General features: G+C 36.9%; 1 protein-coding gene across 1 annotated transcript in view; it reads right to left on the bottom strand.

Annotated features, from left to right (window-relative positions):
* Window positions 1-4,719: 4,719 nt before the first annotated feature.
* Window positions 4,720-16,797, bottom strand: part of CD46 (CD46 molecule) — a 29,376-nt gene continuing 17,298 nt past the window's right edge. The window contains exons 6-10 of the mRNA XM_077775107.1: window positions 13,311-13,493; window positions 11,022-11,069; window positions 5,861-5,911; window positions 5,320-5,355; window positions 4,720-4,809 (exon numbers count right to left, since the gene is read on the bottom strand). Coding sequence (XP_077631233.1) covers window positions 4,745-4,809; window positions 5,320-5,355; window positions 5,861-5,911; window positions 11,022-11,069; window positions 13,311-13,493 — 383 coding nt within the window. The 3' untranslated portion in view covers window positions 4,720-4,744. The remainder of the gene's footprint in view (window positions 4,810-5,319; window positions 5,356-5,860; window positions 5,912-11,021; window positions 11,070-13,310; window positions 13,494-16,797) is intronic.

The raw sequence follows: 16,797 nt of genomic DNA, 5'->3' as shown, positions 1-16,797 counted from the left end.
TCCCTTCACATAGTTACAAACATATATTGTGTATGTGTGAGTGTGACAAAAACTTTGAAAGTGTACTACCTTAGCATCTTTCAAATATGTCATACAGTATTATTAACTATAGCCACCACTCTGTGCGTTACATTCTGTGCGATACTCCATCGTCAGGGATGGAGTATATCTTACCAACTGGGAGTGTGTGCCTTTTGACCACCTTACTTGATTCAACTAACAGCACTCCCCTGCCACACACCCCAAGTCTCCAGAATCCACCAATCTTTTCTCTGTATCTCTGAGTTCATTTTTTAAAAATGAACTTCTATATAAGTGATATCATAAAGTATTTGTCTTTCTCTTGACATAATTCCCTGAAAGTCCATCCATGTTGTCAGAAATGGAGGGATTTCCTTTTTTATGGCTGAACACTTTCTGCCAGATAATTGAATCTATATAATGGGTTATACAAGTATATATCACATTCCATTATACATATTTATAGGTACAATATTCCATTATATATAATCTATGCACTCTATATATAGACCATATTTTCATTTTATGGAAATATATATATTATATATATACATAATGGAAATAATTATGGAAATATACATATTATATATATATACATGCCATATTTTCTTTATCCATGTATTCACTGATGAATACTCAGGTTGTTTTCACATCTTATTATAAATGGGGCTTCATTGAACTCTGGGGTGCAGATATAGTCTCAAAATAGTGATATTCTCTTCAAATGGAATTGATGGGTATGGTAATTCTTTTTTTAATTTTTTCAGTAACCTCTATCCTCTTTTCCATATGGCCACACTCATTTACATTCCCACCAACAGTGTTCAAGAGTTCCCCTTTCTCATGATCCTCACAGATAAGTGTCATATTTTTTTCATAACAGCCATTCTATCAGTTGTGAGGTCATCTCTCTCTGTGGTTCTGATTTACATTTACTTGATATTTAGTGATGTTAAGCACCTTTTCATGTACCTGTTGGCAATTTCTATGTCTTCTTTGGAAAAATGTCTATTCAGATTCTGTGACCATTTTAAAAAATTGAAGTATGATTTACATGTAACATCATATTAGTTTCAGGAGTACAACATTATTAGGTGAGGTTTGTAAATTTGCAAAATTATCACCACAATAAATCTAGTTAACGTCCATTACTATACAGTTACACATTTTTTCTTGTTATGAAAACTTTTAAGATCTATTCTCTTAGGAACTTTCAAATATCAATACAGTATTATTAAGCATATCACCATGCTGTACATTACATTCTGTGACTTATTTGTAACTGGAAGTTCATACATTTTTGACCCCCTTCACCCACCTCACCCACCCTTACCACCTGCCTCTGACAACCATGAATCTGTACCTATGAGTTTGGTTTTTTTTAAGAGATCACATATAAGTGAAATCATGCTATTTATGTTTCTTTGTCTTGTTGAACTTAGCAAAATGCCTTCAGAGTCCATCCGTGTTGTCACAAATGGCAAGATTTCATCCTTTTTAATGGCTAAATAATATTCCATTGGATATGTACACTGTTTCTTTGTCCACTCATCTGTTGATGAACAGGTAAATCACTACTTCACTGTGATCTTCTTCTGAGGCTTTATCTTGTTCTTTCACTTGGAACATATTCCTCTGTTTCTTCATTTTCCTTGACTGTGTTGGTTTCTATGTTAGAGAAAACAGCTCTCCCAGTCCTAACTAAAACACCCTCGTGTAGGAGATACAGCTTATCATTCAACTCCATCCTAGCTTTCAGTTGTCTCTCAAACTTTTGTGATTGTCCAAGCAGCCTACCTTATTCCCAGTGGTCTCAGTCATGGAGGGCATGCTAAGACTTCACAGAGTCCTGAAGAGGAGGAGTCCCAGTCAGCACCTCGATTTGGGCTGATTGGAAGCCAGTCCCTCACCTGTTGCATAAAGTATGCAACTATACCTCTTTCAGGGAAACACTGGGAAATGGGTGATTCCGCGTGCTCTCTCTGTACTGAGCCCTGCAGCGACAGTCAGTTAAGAACTGTTTCTTTAGGGGCACCTGGGTGGCTCAGTCAGTTAAGCATCCAACTTTGGCTCAGGTCATGATCTTGCAGTTTGTGAGTTCAAGCCCTGCGTTGGGCTCTGTGCTGACAACTCAGAGCCTGGAGCCTGCTTTGGGTTCTGTGTCTCCCTCTCGCTCTGCCCCTTCTCCACTCATGCTTTATCTCTCCATCTCTCTCAAAGATAAATAAACATTAAAAAAGGAAAAAAAGAACTGTTCTTTCTTTGTTACTGTACTGCTGACCACCAGGGCCTTGTTATCAAGGGGTGTGTCGTGTGGGTTGCAGCCACAAAAGCTGGGGTGCCAGATGTGTATATGAGCTCCTTTCTCAGAGACACCAACAACCTGGGACAGGATAGGAGAGTTCAAAGATGGTGCCTGCCCACCGGTCTCCCCAGTTTCTGGAGAGGCCTGCCTTGGGGCTCACCGACATGTGTTTAATGAGAAGCCCATTCCTAGGCCATAGCTACGCAGAGAGGCTGAAAAGCAAGTCACAGAAAGACTGGGCTGATCTCAGCTGGCCAACCTCCGTGCCACCTCCTGGGTTGGGCAGCCAGTTAACAACGGTTTCTCCATTTGTCCCAGTCCTACGTGACCTGCAGACATAAGCCCTGAGGGCCACCAGACAGGTGCACACGTTCCTTTTCGGAGATACTGCTGCTGTGGAACACGGGAGAGGGAGAGCGAAAGATGGCGCTGGCTCTCTAAGGTCTCCAGAGAGGACCGTGGCCAGAGTTGGGTTTAGTTAGAAGCCTGTCCCCTCAGGCCTCAGCTACACAGATAAGCTCATAGGCCTCTTTCACAGAAAGACTGGGGGTGCCTCTCAGACCGCTGTGTGGGCCGTGCCTTGGAGCACAGCCAGGTAGCAGCTGCTTTTCTGTTCCAGTCCTGTGACGTTAGCCTCCCTGGTCACCGGTGCCAGGTGATCAAGGGATGTTCCCTGAGTAGCGGCCACAAACACCAAAGCCCCAAATGTGTAAGTGAACTCCCTTCTGAATGATACCAGCAGCTTAGAGCCGGGGAGCAGCGGGCAGCAAGACAGGGCCCTCCAGCCTCCGTGGGCTTCAAAGAGTATTTCAGTTGGGTCCTAGGCGTGTGTTACATTAGATGCTTGCCCTTCGGGCCAAAGCTTTTAAGATAAACAAATAGGTCTCTTACCAGGAAAAACTAGTCAGCTGCCTCTCCACTGTACCCTGGGGGGGTTTGTATCGACCCAAGGTGGATTTAGTTTTCAGGTTTCTTTCAGAGAGAACTGTTTTGTATGTGGCTGTAGATGCCGCATGTAGGAGAGGAGGTGAGTTCAGGGGATCCTCCTACATCGCTGTCTTGAAGTAGAGGACCAGCTTACAAGACCCATTATTTGCTAGCTGGAGAGATTTTGATTAATATCTGTGAAGGAACCAGTATTTTGATGCAGAGAATTTAAACAGGAAAGGAAAGTGAGGAGCAAAAAGCCATACTGTTTTGCTTTCCTAAGACATTATTTTGCCACAAAACTTTTAGACTTGTAAAAATATTCTACTGACAATATTTCCTGCTCATGCTATTGTGTGTATATAATTTTAAAAATATACTACTGATTGAGAAATCAAATATGCATACCACAAATTCTACAAATATAAGATTGAAGATTCATGGAGGCATTGTGGTTTAAAAAAATACAACCAATAATATAAAAGTGTGAGCTCTTTATGTGTAGGCAATGTATATTTATTACATACCCTAAACCAAATGACTAGTATAAAGACAAAATATATCATAAAACCATGAATACCAAAAGTCTTAAAATTATTAAGTTTGATATAAAAGTCACTTCCAAAGCTACAAGAAAAGAAAATTACTGAAAATCAATAAAAATCAAATTTCAAAGCACCTAATCTTAGTCTATGCTCCAGAATTTATTCTAAGTCTTCTACTAAATTGAAAATTATTTCATCAACATTTAAGTTTGATGTTTAAAAAACCTATTCTCCCTAGGAGGAACATACTTGTACACTTGTTTTCTATTATAAGTCCCCCCCTAACATTTTTCATTTTATAGATGAAAACAAAAATAAGGTTGATGAGGTGGCTTGTAAATCTTACGCCTCAGTAATGTTAAGTTTAACCTCAACAGTTTTACTGCAACCGAGATTAAGAGAATATAAATGGGCAATCAAACTCTGCTGCTTTTCACTCCCCAGTTTAACAAGTATAAGTAACAGCTCTAAAGGAAAAGAAATTGAACTGGGTATTCGAATGGGACCCCTGCACAGCTTCTTACAATTACCTAAGCTCCACGGACAAATGGAAACTTTGATCATAAAAACTCCACTGAATACAACTGTCCGAGTCTCCAGTGACCTGGTCTAAATTTCGTCTTGGCCCCTGGTCCAGTTTAGGGAATGGGGGAAAGCTGGGTGGGGAAGGCCCCACGGTGGCCCGCGATTTGCTATAGAACTTAAACCTCAAGTCCCACAGAACTTTTTCCTGCAGTCATAACAGATGAAGCAAGTCTGCACAGATCGCTCTGACTGCTGGGACAGGAAAAGCAACCGAAGATATTGTTAGTAAACAGATGTGACCGGCATGGCACATGACTCAGGCGCAGCTCAGGCAAAGGCGGCGTGAGGTACAGAAGCAAATGCTGCGCGGCAGTATGTCAGGAGTGAGAAGGCCCGTAAGTTAGAAGAAATGTCCTTTAATTTACCTTTTCCTCTCTCTTTGAAGACATCTGTACAGGCAGGTGCAAAGTACTGCAAGGCCAACAACTACAAGAAACCAGGAAATAAATGACACGTGACTCTGAGAACTGACTGCCAAGATTCAAAACGTAGCAGCAGAAATAAGTCAATATTGGTTACATTTCAGTGGTCAGAAAATGTTATTATATTTAAGCACATATATATTCAAATTCCGTCTGGACTCTTCAGTAGCTGAAGTTCATACTGTGGAGTCACTTGAATGGTTCACAGTACGTCAGGGAAGAATACTTGCCTAGCTTAGAGAAGTGCCCAGAGCATATTTGGGACCCAAAGTCATGGCTAATCATCCTGAAAACACACGGAGTATTGAGGGTTTGTTACTAAGTGGACATGTAGAATATAAAAGAATATACATTCACCAGCAAAACGCATAGTATCACATACAAGGGCAGACTATTCTAGACTGGTGTACTTCAAATTATGAAAACTATAGAAACTGAAAAGTCATTTAAAAAATAATGCACTTCCTCGCAATAAATTTTTGATTTAAGTGGCATCGAAGTTTGGGCTACTTACGGATAGTAAGAATAATCACAGCAATGATACCTGCGTCTGGGAAAACATGAAAACAGTTTGAAGATAATTGAGCACACAAGGGTCCCAGAGAGTAGTTAGTTGCATTGAATCTTGCTCAGATCATCTATACAGTACAGCAAGCAAAGAGTTCCTCAGTCTTGTTTTAGCACGACTGCTAGTATGTCCGGGTCATTCTGATCACAGAGCCCTTGGACTCTGATCCCACATTCAGGGGCCACCTTGTGAAACTCTTAACTGGAATAACTTCTCATTGTTATATGTTGTAGCCACCACACCACGTTATTTAGTAAAGCTTATTGGGTACTTAGAATCCCCTAGATGAGAGGAAATTGCCTACATGTCTCCATACTTAAGTACCATTTATGTTTAGCATGTTATCTGGACTATTACAATCACTATAAATGTCAAATTTTGTGAAACTTTGTTCCTTCCTTAAGGACAAATAATTTGAACATGATAGAAATTACATGTAGAACTCCAAGGTTTCATAAGGAAGAGTAATTAATAGCCAAAATAATACCTAATTCTTCAAATTCTTCTAATAATACTGATTCCTTGGGCTCGGGATAGCCTAGGGGAAAAAATAGAAAAAAAAACAAGAAAGACTAAATCTTAATGATCCATAAATACACTGGTTTTTGCTTTTTGTCTTTGTATGAAACTGCTTATAATTTCATTTTCCTTATATATTAATGTTTCTCAATAAAAGTATAAATTACAAATTTATACTTGATGTCATCAGCAGTCTTCTTCCTGTGCACTGATATTTCTTGTGACAATATTCTGTGGTGTAGCAAGCAAATTTGTCACTGCCGTATCCTCAAAATTAGCCTGAATTCAACATGATTCTACTTACAATTAAAAGATAGAGGACTTAAAAACAATTTAGAAGTTGATCAGGAGTAGAAAGACTCGTCAACATAATAAAAGCCATTTATGAAAAACCCATGGACAACATCATATTTAAGACTGAAAGATTTTCCTTTAAGATCAGGAATAGGACAGGGTGCCTTTGTTTGCCACTTCAATTCAACACAATATTGCAAGTTCATGTTAGAGCAATTAGGTAAAAAAGAAATAAAAAGCATGCAAATTGGGAAGAAATAAAATGATCTCTGTTCACACGTGACATGATCTTTTACACAGAAAACTCTAAGGATTACACACACACACACCACCTAGTACAACTAATAAATGAACACAGTAAAGTCGCAGGATACAAAATCAACATGCAAAAATCAATTGCATTTCTACACACTAATAATAAGCAATGTAAAGAGGAAATTAAGAAAACAATTCCATTGACAATTGAAGGAAAAGGAGCTACCCTATGGCTCAGCAATTGCATTACTATATATTTATCCAAAGGATATAAAAATGCTGACTTAAAGGGGCACATGCACCCCAATGATTATAGAAGCACTGTTGACAATAGCCAAATTATGGGAAGAGCCCAAATGTCCATTGACTGATGAATAGATAAAGAAAATATGGTATATATTTAAAATGGAATATTACTCAGTGATTAAAAATAATGGAATCCTGCCATTTACAGCAACGTGGATAGAACTAGAATGAATACATTCAATGCATGCTAAGCAAAATCAGTCAGAGAAAGATAAATATATGATTTCACTCATATGGAATTTAAGAAGCAAAACAGATGAACATAGGGGAAGGGAAGGAAAAATAAAGTAAGATAAAAACAGAGCGGGAGGCAAACCATAAGAGACCCTTTTTAAAAAAAGTTTATTTTTCTAACTATAATTTATTGTCAAGTTAGCTAATATACAGTGTATACAGTGTGCTCTTGGTTTTGGGAGTAGATTCACATGATTTATCGCTTACATACAGCACCCAGAGCTCATCGAACAAGTGCCCTCCTCAGTTCCCATCACCCATTTCCTCCTCCCTCTTCCCCCCGCTTCAACCCTCAGTTTGTTCTCTGTATTTAAGAGTCTCTTATGGTTTGCCTCCCTCTCTGTTTGGAACTATTTTTCCCCTTCCCTTCCCCCATGGCCTTCTGTTAAGTTNGTGAGAACAAGGTAAGTGATGAATCAGTAAATTCTATTCCTGAAACCATAATTACACTTTATGTTAACTAACTTGGATTTAAATAAAATTTAAAAAAGAATAAAAGACTTTGTAATAAACTTCACAAATGAGGTAAGAGATTTGTACACTGAAAATTATAAAACACTGCAAAAAGAAATTTAAAAAGACATCAATGAATGGAAAGAAGTCCTGTGTCCATGGATTGGAGGACCGAATGATGTTAAGATGCAAATATGACATGAAGCAAGCTGATGAAGTACAACCCCCCAAAAGCCTAAATATGCTCTTTGCAGAAATAGAAAAATCCATTTGAAAATCCATATGGAATCTCAAGGGACTAGGAATAGTTAAAGCAATCATGAAAAGGGAAAGCAAAGCTAAAAGGACTCATAGTTTCTGATTTCAAAACTTACTACAAAGTACAACAATTAAAATAGAATGGCACTGGCATAAAGACAGATATACAGAGGCACCTGGGTGGCTCAGTCGGTTAAGCATCTGACTGTTGATTTCAGCTAGGGTCATGCTCATGGTTTGTCAGTTCGAATCCCACATCAGGCTCTTAGCTGATGGCACGGAGCCTGCTTGGGATTCTCTCTCTCCCTTTCTCTCTGCCTTTCCCTTGCTCTCTCTCTCTCTCCAAAGTAAATAAACATTAAAAACAAAGACAGACATACAGACCATTGGAATAGAAGAGATGCCACAAAATAAACCTTTGCCTATATAGTCAAATAATTCTCTACAAGGGTGCTAACAACATTCAATAGGGAAAGAGCAAACTTTCTCACAAATGCTTTTGAAAACTGAATCTCCATATATACAAAAGGATAAATTTTAACACTTGCTATACACCAAATACAAAAATTAATTAAAAATCAACCAAATACCCTAAATCTCTAAAACTATAAAACTCTTAGAAGAAAATAAGAGTGCAGGCTTCATGGTGTTGGATCTGGTAATGATTTATTGAATGCGATGCAAAAGCATAGGCAACAAAAGAAAAAAACAAATAAATTAGACCACATTAAAACTAAAAGCTTCTGTGCATTAAAGGACACTAACAGCAGAGTGAGAAAACAACCCAGAGAATGGGAGGAAACATCTGAAAATCATATATCTAATAAGGGAATGATATCCAAAATATAAAATGAACTCCTAAAACTCAAAAATAAAACAGAAAAACAACCCATCAAAAACAGACAAAGGACCTGAATAGACATTTCTCCAAAGAAGATATACAAATGGCCACTACACATGAGAAGATGCTCAACACACTGCTAATTGTTAAGGAAATGCAAATAAAAACCACAATGAGATACTACCTCTTGTATATTACATATATTCTAATGGTTATTATCAAAAAGCAGAAAATACTATGTGTTGGTACAGGTCAATAAATTGAAACTTTTTTGGTTTGAGAGAGAGAGCACAAGTGAAAGAGGTAGAGAGAGAGAATCCTAAGCAGGGTCCATGCCCAGCGTGGAGCCTGACACGGGGCTGGATCTCATGACGCTGAGATCATGACCTGAACTGAAACCAAGAGTTGAACGCTTAACTGACTGGGTCACCCAGGTGCCCCGAGAAATTGGAACTTTTGTGGATTGCTGATGGGAATGTAAATGGTCCAGCCACTATGGAAGACAGTATGGTAGTTCCTCAAAAGAATAAACATAGAATTTTCATGTAACCAGCAATTCTACTCCTAGATATATAGCATCCCAAAATTGCAAACAGGGGCTCAAAATTAAAAGTTAACAACTGAAAACAAGACTCAAACACTTGAAAGCCAATATTCGGAGAAACATAATTCAGAGTAACCAAAATGTGGAAACAACCCAAGCAATTGTCTATCAACAAATGAATGAATAAACAAAATGCACAAAACAGTGGAATATTATTCAGTCATAAAAAGGAATAAAGTTCTGATATATACTACAAGGTGGATGAACCTTGAAAACATTATGCTACATAAAATAAGGCAGAAATTATTCCACTTCTATGAAGTAGGTCAACTAGCCAAATTCATGAAGACAGAAGAGTTACCCAGGATGGGGTGGGGGTGGGGGGGTTGAGAGTTATTGTTTAATGTGTAGTAAGTTTAAATTTGAGATGATGAAAAAGTTTTGGAGATGGATAGGAGTGCTGGTTACAAACAACGTGGATGTACTTCATGCCACTGAAACGTCCACTTAAAATGGTTACAACAGTAATAAAATATAATACAAGTTTATCTAGAAAAACTAATGTACAGAATAGTCTAAACATTGCTGAAAAGGAAGTGTTCTGCCAGATATTAAAACATATTATAGTGAGGAACCTGGGCAACTTGGCTCAGGTCATGATCTCATGGTTCACAGGTTCAAGCCCCATGTTGGGCTCCTTGCTGGGAGTGCAGAGCCTGCTTGGGATTCTCTCTCAATCTCTCTCTCTCTCTCTCTCTCTCTCTCTCTCTCCCCCTCTCTCTCTCTCTCTCTGCCCCTCCTCTGGTCTCTCTTTCTCTCTCAAAATAAATAAGTTTAAACAAATAAAATAATAAGCAAAAAATAAAACATATCATAGTATTACAGTGGGAAAAAAACGATTCAGTGCTGTCACAAGAATGGCCAGAGTTCAAAGAAGCATAAAGATGACTAGAACACCTATGAATTTAATGACAAAAAGAATTGGAACTTGAAAACAGTTGGAGAGAGGACAACTTATTCAACAAATGTTGCTACTTCACCATCACAAGGGGGTGGTAGAGCAGAAAAGAGACCTGTCTCACTCCATTTATCACAATGAATTTCAGATGCACCAATGATTTAAATACAAAGAATACAATCAGAACACATGTTTATAAAGTTTTAGCACAGGGAAAGCCTAAAGCTTTTATAAGAAAGATGGAACACACACAGCCATTAGGGAGAAGATCAATACATCCATTAGCCCATCTACCTATTAATGTAAAATTTCCATACATGTAAAAGACCACTAACAGAATAGTTAAATTAATAAATATGGTATACATTTCAAAAGTCATCATTGGAAAGAATGGCAATAAATCTAAATACAACCCCAAATTAAGACATTCAATGGAAAAAGGGCAAGTTTCAAAAATCACATATGATATTGCCAATTTTGTTTAAGATAAAAGAAAAAATGCCCAGCTATATGTATAACTGCACATCTAAGGATGTTGATGTACAGAAATAAAGAGAAACCTTAAACTGTGATCAGTTGTTAATTCAGCTAAAAGACTAGAGAAAAAAAGGCTAATTCTTTACTCTGTATACTTCACAATGTTTGAAGATTTATACCACTCATGTAACAAAATGTTATAAAAAGCAATCTATAATCTTAAAAGAAAACTGACTGGTGAAAATAAGACCCAAAACCCCTGAAAAAATGTTCACTTCATATTAAAAGTGTTTTAACTTATAATGAACTCTCATAAATCAACAAGAAAAATATTTTAGAAACCTAATTTTTAAAAAATGAGCAAAGGGCCTGGATAAATCAATGCAGACTAAAAAAGTTCAAATTCACTGATGACAATTAAAGAAATGAAAATTAGAACCAGACATAATGTGACAGTCGTAACCTCATTAGGTTGTTAACAATATAAGCAGGAGAAATCAGTACTGAACCTGGATACTTTGAAACTGGAGGTTTGGTTGGATGAGTAGGCTTGAAACCTGGAAAAATAAAGTGGATACAATTCACTAGCCTTATAAATACAAAATTATGGATTTAATTTTGAGTTTTTATTTTCAAAAAAGACTCATTTCTCAAAATGAAAAATACAAATATCTTCCAAATTTTGCGAATCTACTTCTGGGAATTTAACCTAATGTATATTTGCACAAGTTCAGAAGCATGTATGACTAGAAGTTACCTAATAATAGATCATAAAAGTAATGTGTTCAGAGTAGACACACATATCTTGAAAAAAAAATACCATCCAAGTCATATCATACTACATGAGAAGTTGTACCTTTTTCTTTTCTGCCTAGTATTTCTCAGACTTAAAAAATATTTGCACATTTAGATCTGCTTTAACACCATTATATGTTGTTGGTCCTTTTGATATAGTCTTTCTCTGACTGATGAGAAAAAATGATTGACAATCCTGTGGAGAGTTTTGATTTTTTATTTTTAAAAAAAGATCCCTGTAGTTTCTCTTCTTTATAAGCCTTTTCTTACAGATTTTCTTCTAAAGACTAAACTGTATCAGTGTTTTATAAATCCTTTATGAAATGCTTATGGTTCAACTCTTTAAAAAGAGCATATCAACAAACATAGTATACCACAGTGCATATACCCACTAGGACCATGTGAGTAAATATGGATGGGTCATGGAGTATAAATGTCATATGCAATCTTACGAGATCAGTCCACCAAAAAATCATTTCTTTCCCTCCAAACTTCATGGCACTCAACTAAAGCACACAAAGAGGCTATTGGGCACTAGGTTTACAGGAATTATTAAAAACATATTCTAATTACCATACTAACATGCATAATTCCACAGATCCTTTAAAATAGTATGGCCATAGGAAATATACAAACAAATTAAGTCAAGCATGATCTGTCTGAGTTCAACACTTTCAAAAAACAGGAAGCTGAAGTCCACAGAAATGAGGTTACTTGAGTGAGCTGAGCCACACTAGCACCTTCACATGAGTGAGGTCAGTCCAGGCTAATGTCCCTCCCCCAATTCCTATTGTCTCTTGCTTCTGATGCAAAGAGAGGCCAAAGATAGCAGCACTGAAATCAGGAAGTTATTTCCTTCCAACATGGCAAAATAATCTTTTGAGTCTTAAACAAAGTAGCTGACCTGCAAGAGATCCTTCATTTCATTTCAGTGAACAAGGATGTTTCCTGCCTTTCAGTTGCTATGAAGTTCAGGTGCAGTTGCCAAATAAAAACGCCCAGTGAAGAGAAAAAGCATAATTGTATGAAGTTGGAAGGGGTGGGGGTGGGGACAGAATATACAGGTCTTATTTGGAGATAACAGATATTTTCCAGTTTAAATTGTGCTACATAAAAAATAAAAAGCTAAACTGGTTGTAGTCCAGCAAATGAAACATAGTCCTAGACCAGGAAGATACCCTAAAGGAGCAAACAAATCACTTTTAAAAAGAATGAAACAGCAAAGTCTACCCAGAAAACACACATGTTAAAAAACAGAAGCCATAGGCCTTTCTCTTCACTCATATTATTTCGAGTGATGCTATAAGTCACATGAGCTACATATACAAGCTTCCCATATGCCAAGCACTATGCAAAGTGTTACATGCATCCCACTTAAACTGTATGTAACCTTCCCAAGTTTACATACCTGCGTATATCTGTGGACTATGCCAAATAATTTTAGAAAAACTAAATAGAACTAAAATGGCTGTAAACATGTCCTTCATCCTTTCATTACTCAAAATGATGAATGACTATCAATCACATGAATGTAAAGGATTTTTGTAAAATATAAGCAGGAAAGTACAACTCGGAATGACTCAAAATTAGAGGTTTTATATGGGGAGAAATCTGTACTGAAAAAAACATAATGTAGAATCAACTACTTCAGAATTACTGTTTTCATTTCATTTATATGAATTATGCCTTTTATTCCTGACTTAATATATGTAAAAAATTCTCATGCTTCAAACTACTCTAAAAGTGGTTGCTATACATTTTTACACATAAAAATACTAAATGAGAAATTTATATACCTTTGTGATGCAGATAACGTGTACAGACCCTATGAAAACATACAAAACCACAGCACAGCAATGATATCATATCTCTATCATGTAAATAAATACAAGATGGAGTAAAATACTAAAATGTTTTTCTTTCTAATTATCCAGTTTCATTGATATTTGGTGTCAAAAAATTAAAACTAAGAAGAAAGAACGATGGAAAAAAAACATTTGTACCTTTAATACATGTCGGCATATCAGGTTCCCAAGTATTTTTCTCACCACAGAACACTGGGTTGCTGCCATTAAGATAAAAACCCGGGAGGCATTCAAATAGAACCACTGCTTGGTAGGAATATTTTTCTCTGACTCCTGATACGAGTCTTCCATTCACAAGTACTGGATGTTCACATTTGACCACTGAAAAGTCGAGAAACTCTAGAATTAATGGAAAGCTGCTTTAACATAGGATTAGAAAAAAATAGTGTCAAGGAGTAATTTCCAAAGGGAAGAAACATTCAAGGAATGAAAGGCAAGGTGTTAATTAAAAGAAAAAAGAAATACCCAAGAAACCTTTATACATATGCACATTTGAATTCCAAGGAAATGGAATTAAAGAAATCGAATAACTTTTTTCCACCTAGAAAGACTGCCATTAGAGTTTATTGGCTTTCCTACGTTTTTTCCCATTACTGACAACTTTTCAGAAGGGTCTGACCACCACATACAAATTCGAGGCACGTTCAAGAGCAACCTTTGATCTTCATCAGCTCTAGGGATTTTTTTTAAAGGTCACGTTGACCCTGTTGCAGTACCCTGCTTTTTAGAGAGGTAGGAAAGTCTTTTCTGAGAAGGTCATACTTGAGTTCAAATTTAAAAGTTGAAAAGCAAGTAGCCATGCAAGGATATGCAAAAAGAAAGTTCTCAGGTAGCAACAACATACATAAATGGGGTGTTCAAGAAACAGAAAAGCCAATGGAATTAGGGCAGTGTTTTCCAAACGTCTTGGCCTGCAAGCCAGAGATCAACTTACCAGTTGTAAGCTGGTATATAAGCACACAGGCCTGAAATACAAGTCAGCCTCATACCAGCCTGCTCTGCTATTTCCCACTCTGCTCCACCTCTTAAGAAGTAAACATGGATGGAACTTGAGGGTGTTAATGCTGAGTGAAATAAGTCAGGCAGAGAAGGACAAATACCATATGTTTGCATGTATAGGAGGATTAGGAGGAGAAGAAGGGAGGAAATAGTTGGGGAGAGGGAGGGAGGCAAACCATGAGAGACTCTTGAATGCTGAGAACAAACTGAGGACTCATGGGGGTGGGGGGGGGAGGGGAGGTGATGTGCATGGAGGAGGGCACTTGTGGGGATGAGCACTGGGTGTTATATGGAAACCAACTTGACAATAAACTATTGTAAAACAAAAAAAAAAAGACGTAAACTACTGCTCATGACCTGATAGGTGGATTTCAGAATCTATTAATTAATCTACTAATTAATCTTTTCACCGTTGTGCTAAACCACTGTTAACTTCAGTAATGATTTCCTTTAAGTTTGCTAGACATAATTTACATACGGTAAACCTCGACTTTTTAAGTGTAACGCCCGTGTGAGGTTTGACAAAGACAAATAATCATGTAATTACCACAATAAAGACACAGAAAAGTTCCATTGCCACCCAATAGTTCCTCATGCAGCTCTGTAATCAACCCTTCCCAACTCCACAACCACCTTCACCAACCAGTCGAATACTGATTTCTTTACTATTCTTATAGAGCTGCTTTTCCAGAATGTCGTAATGGGATCACAGCCTCGGAGTATGAGTTATTTCACTTAGCATCATGCATTTGATAGTCATTCCTATTGCTGCTTGGATTAGAGCTCACTCCCTTTGATTGCTGAGTATAATTGCATTGTATGGTTGTAAAATGGTTGTTTGCCATTCGTGAGCTGAAGGACTGGTGGGTTGCCTCTGGTGTGGGACAATTATGACTAAGGCAGCTGAATATTCTCACACAGGTTTCTCTCTGTGAACCTGTTTTCATTTACTCGGATTGATGAGTTGTACGGTAAGGATATGTTTAACTTTATAAAAAATGTAAAAATATATTCCAGAGTAGTCATACCACTTTGTATTCTTAGCAGCAATATTTGAAAATTCCAATTGTTCTATATCATTGCTGGTACTTGGTATTAAGTTTTTTTTGTATTTAATTTCAGTTGTTTTATCAGGGGTGTCGAGTGGTATCTCTTTGTGGTTTTAAATTACATTTCTATAGTTACTAATTATATTAAGAAATTTTCATGTACTTTTTTGACATCTGTATATCATGTCTGTTGAAATAGGTCTACTCAAATATCTTATCCATTTTTTTAAAATTGGTTTGTATTCTAAGATTGAGCTTGGAGAATTCTTTATGTATCCTATGATACATAAAGAATAAAAGTTAGATAAGTTATTATCTGATACAGGCTTTGCTAATATTTTCTCCCGGCCTAGTACTCTTTTCTCCCCCCATTCCTTTAACAATTCTTTTGCAGACCAGAAGTTTTGAATTTGGAACATCCAATTTTTTTTTTCTTTAAAGGATCATATTTTATGGGTGGTATTTAAGAAATTTTTGGCTAGGTCACAAGTACTTTGTATGTTTCCTTGCAAAAATCTTACAGTTTTAGGTTTTATATGTAATTCTATGATTCTTTTTTCTAAAATTTATTTTTAATTTTTAAAAACTTTAATTGCTCTTTTTTTTTTTAGTATGAGAATTACACATCAGAGTTCAACAGGTAGAATTCATTATCCAAAGAAACATAAATCATTTTCAGTTTTTCCTTTTTTATATATTTTTAACTTTATTTATTTAAATTCAAGTTAGTCAACATACAGTGTAGTATTGGTGCCAGAGGTAGAATTCAGTGATTCATCACTTACGTACAATACCCAGTGCTCATCCCGACAAGTGCCCTCCTAAAGGCCCCTCACCCATTAAGCCCATCCCCCCACCATCCTCCCATCCAGCAACCCTCAGTTTGTTCTCTTGTATTTAAGAGTGTCTTATGATTTGCCTCCCTCTCTGTTTTTATCTTATTTTTCCTTCCCTTTCTCTATGTTCATCTGTTTTGTTTCTTAAATTCCATATATGAATGAAATCACATGATAATTGTCTTTCTCTGGCCTATTTCCCTTATTGTAGTACACTCTAGTTCCATCCATGTTGTTACAAATGGCAAGATTTCTTTATTTGAGTATGAGTTTATATACAATGTTACATTAGTCTCAGGTGTACAACATGATGATTCACCATCTCTGTATGTTATGCTGTGCTCATCACAAGTGTAGCTACCACTTGTCACCATACAATATCATTGACTACACTCCCTATGCTGTACCTTTTATTCCTGTGACATATTCATTCTATATTGGGAAACCTGTATCTCTCACTGCCTTTCACCCATTTTGTTCATCTTCCCACCTCTCTTCCCCCTGGCAATCATCCATTTGTTCTCTGTATTATAGGTCTGATTCTGCTTTTGTTTGTTTCTTCATTTGTTTTTCAGATTCTACATGAGTGAAATCATACGGCATTTGTCTTTCTCATTCTGACATATTTCACTTAGCATAATACTTTCTAGGTCCATTCATGTTGCAAACCACATGTTTTCATCTCATCTTTTTTATAGCTATGTAATATCCCCCCCCCGTGTGTGTGTGTGTGTGTGTGTG

Source organism: Crocuta crocuta, unplaced genomic scaffold (genome assembly GCF_008692635.1).
Source record: "Crocuta crocuta isolate KB4526 unplaced genomic scaffold, BGI_CrCroc_1.0 scaffold207, whole genome shotgun sequence".
In the NCBI taxonomy this organism is placed as follows: Eukaryota; Metazoa; Chordata; class Mammalia; order Carnivora; family Hyaenidae; genus Crocuta; species Crocuta crocuta.
This window is presented reverse-complemented; position numbering and strand designations above follow the sequence as displayed.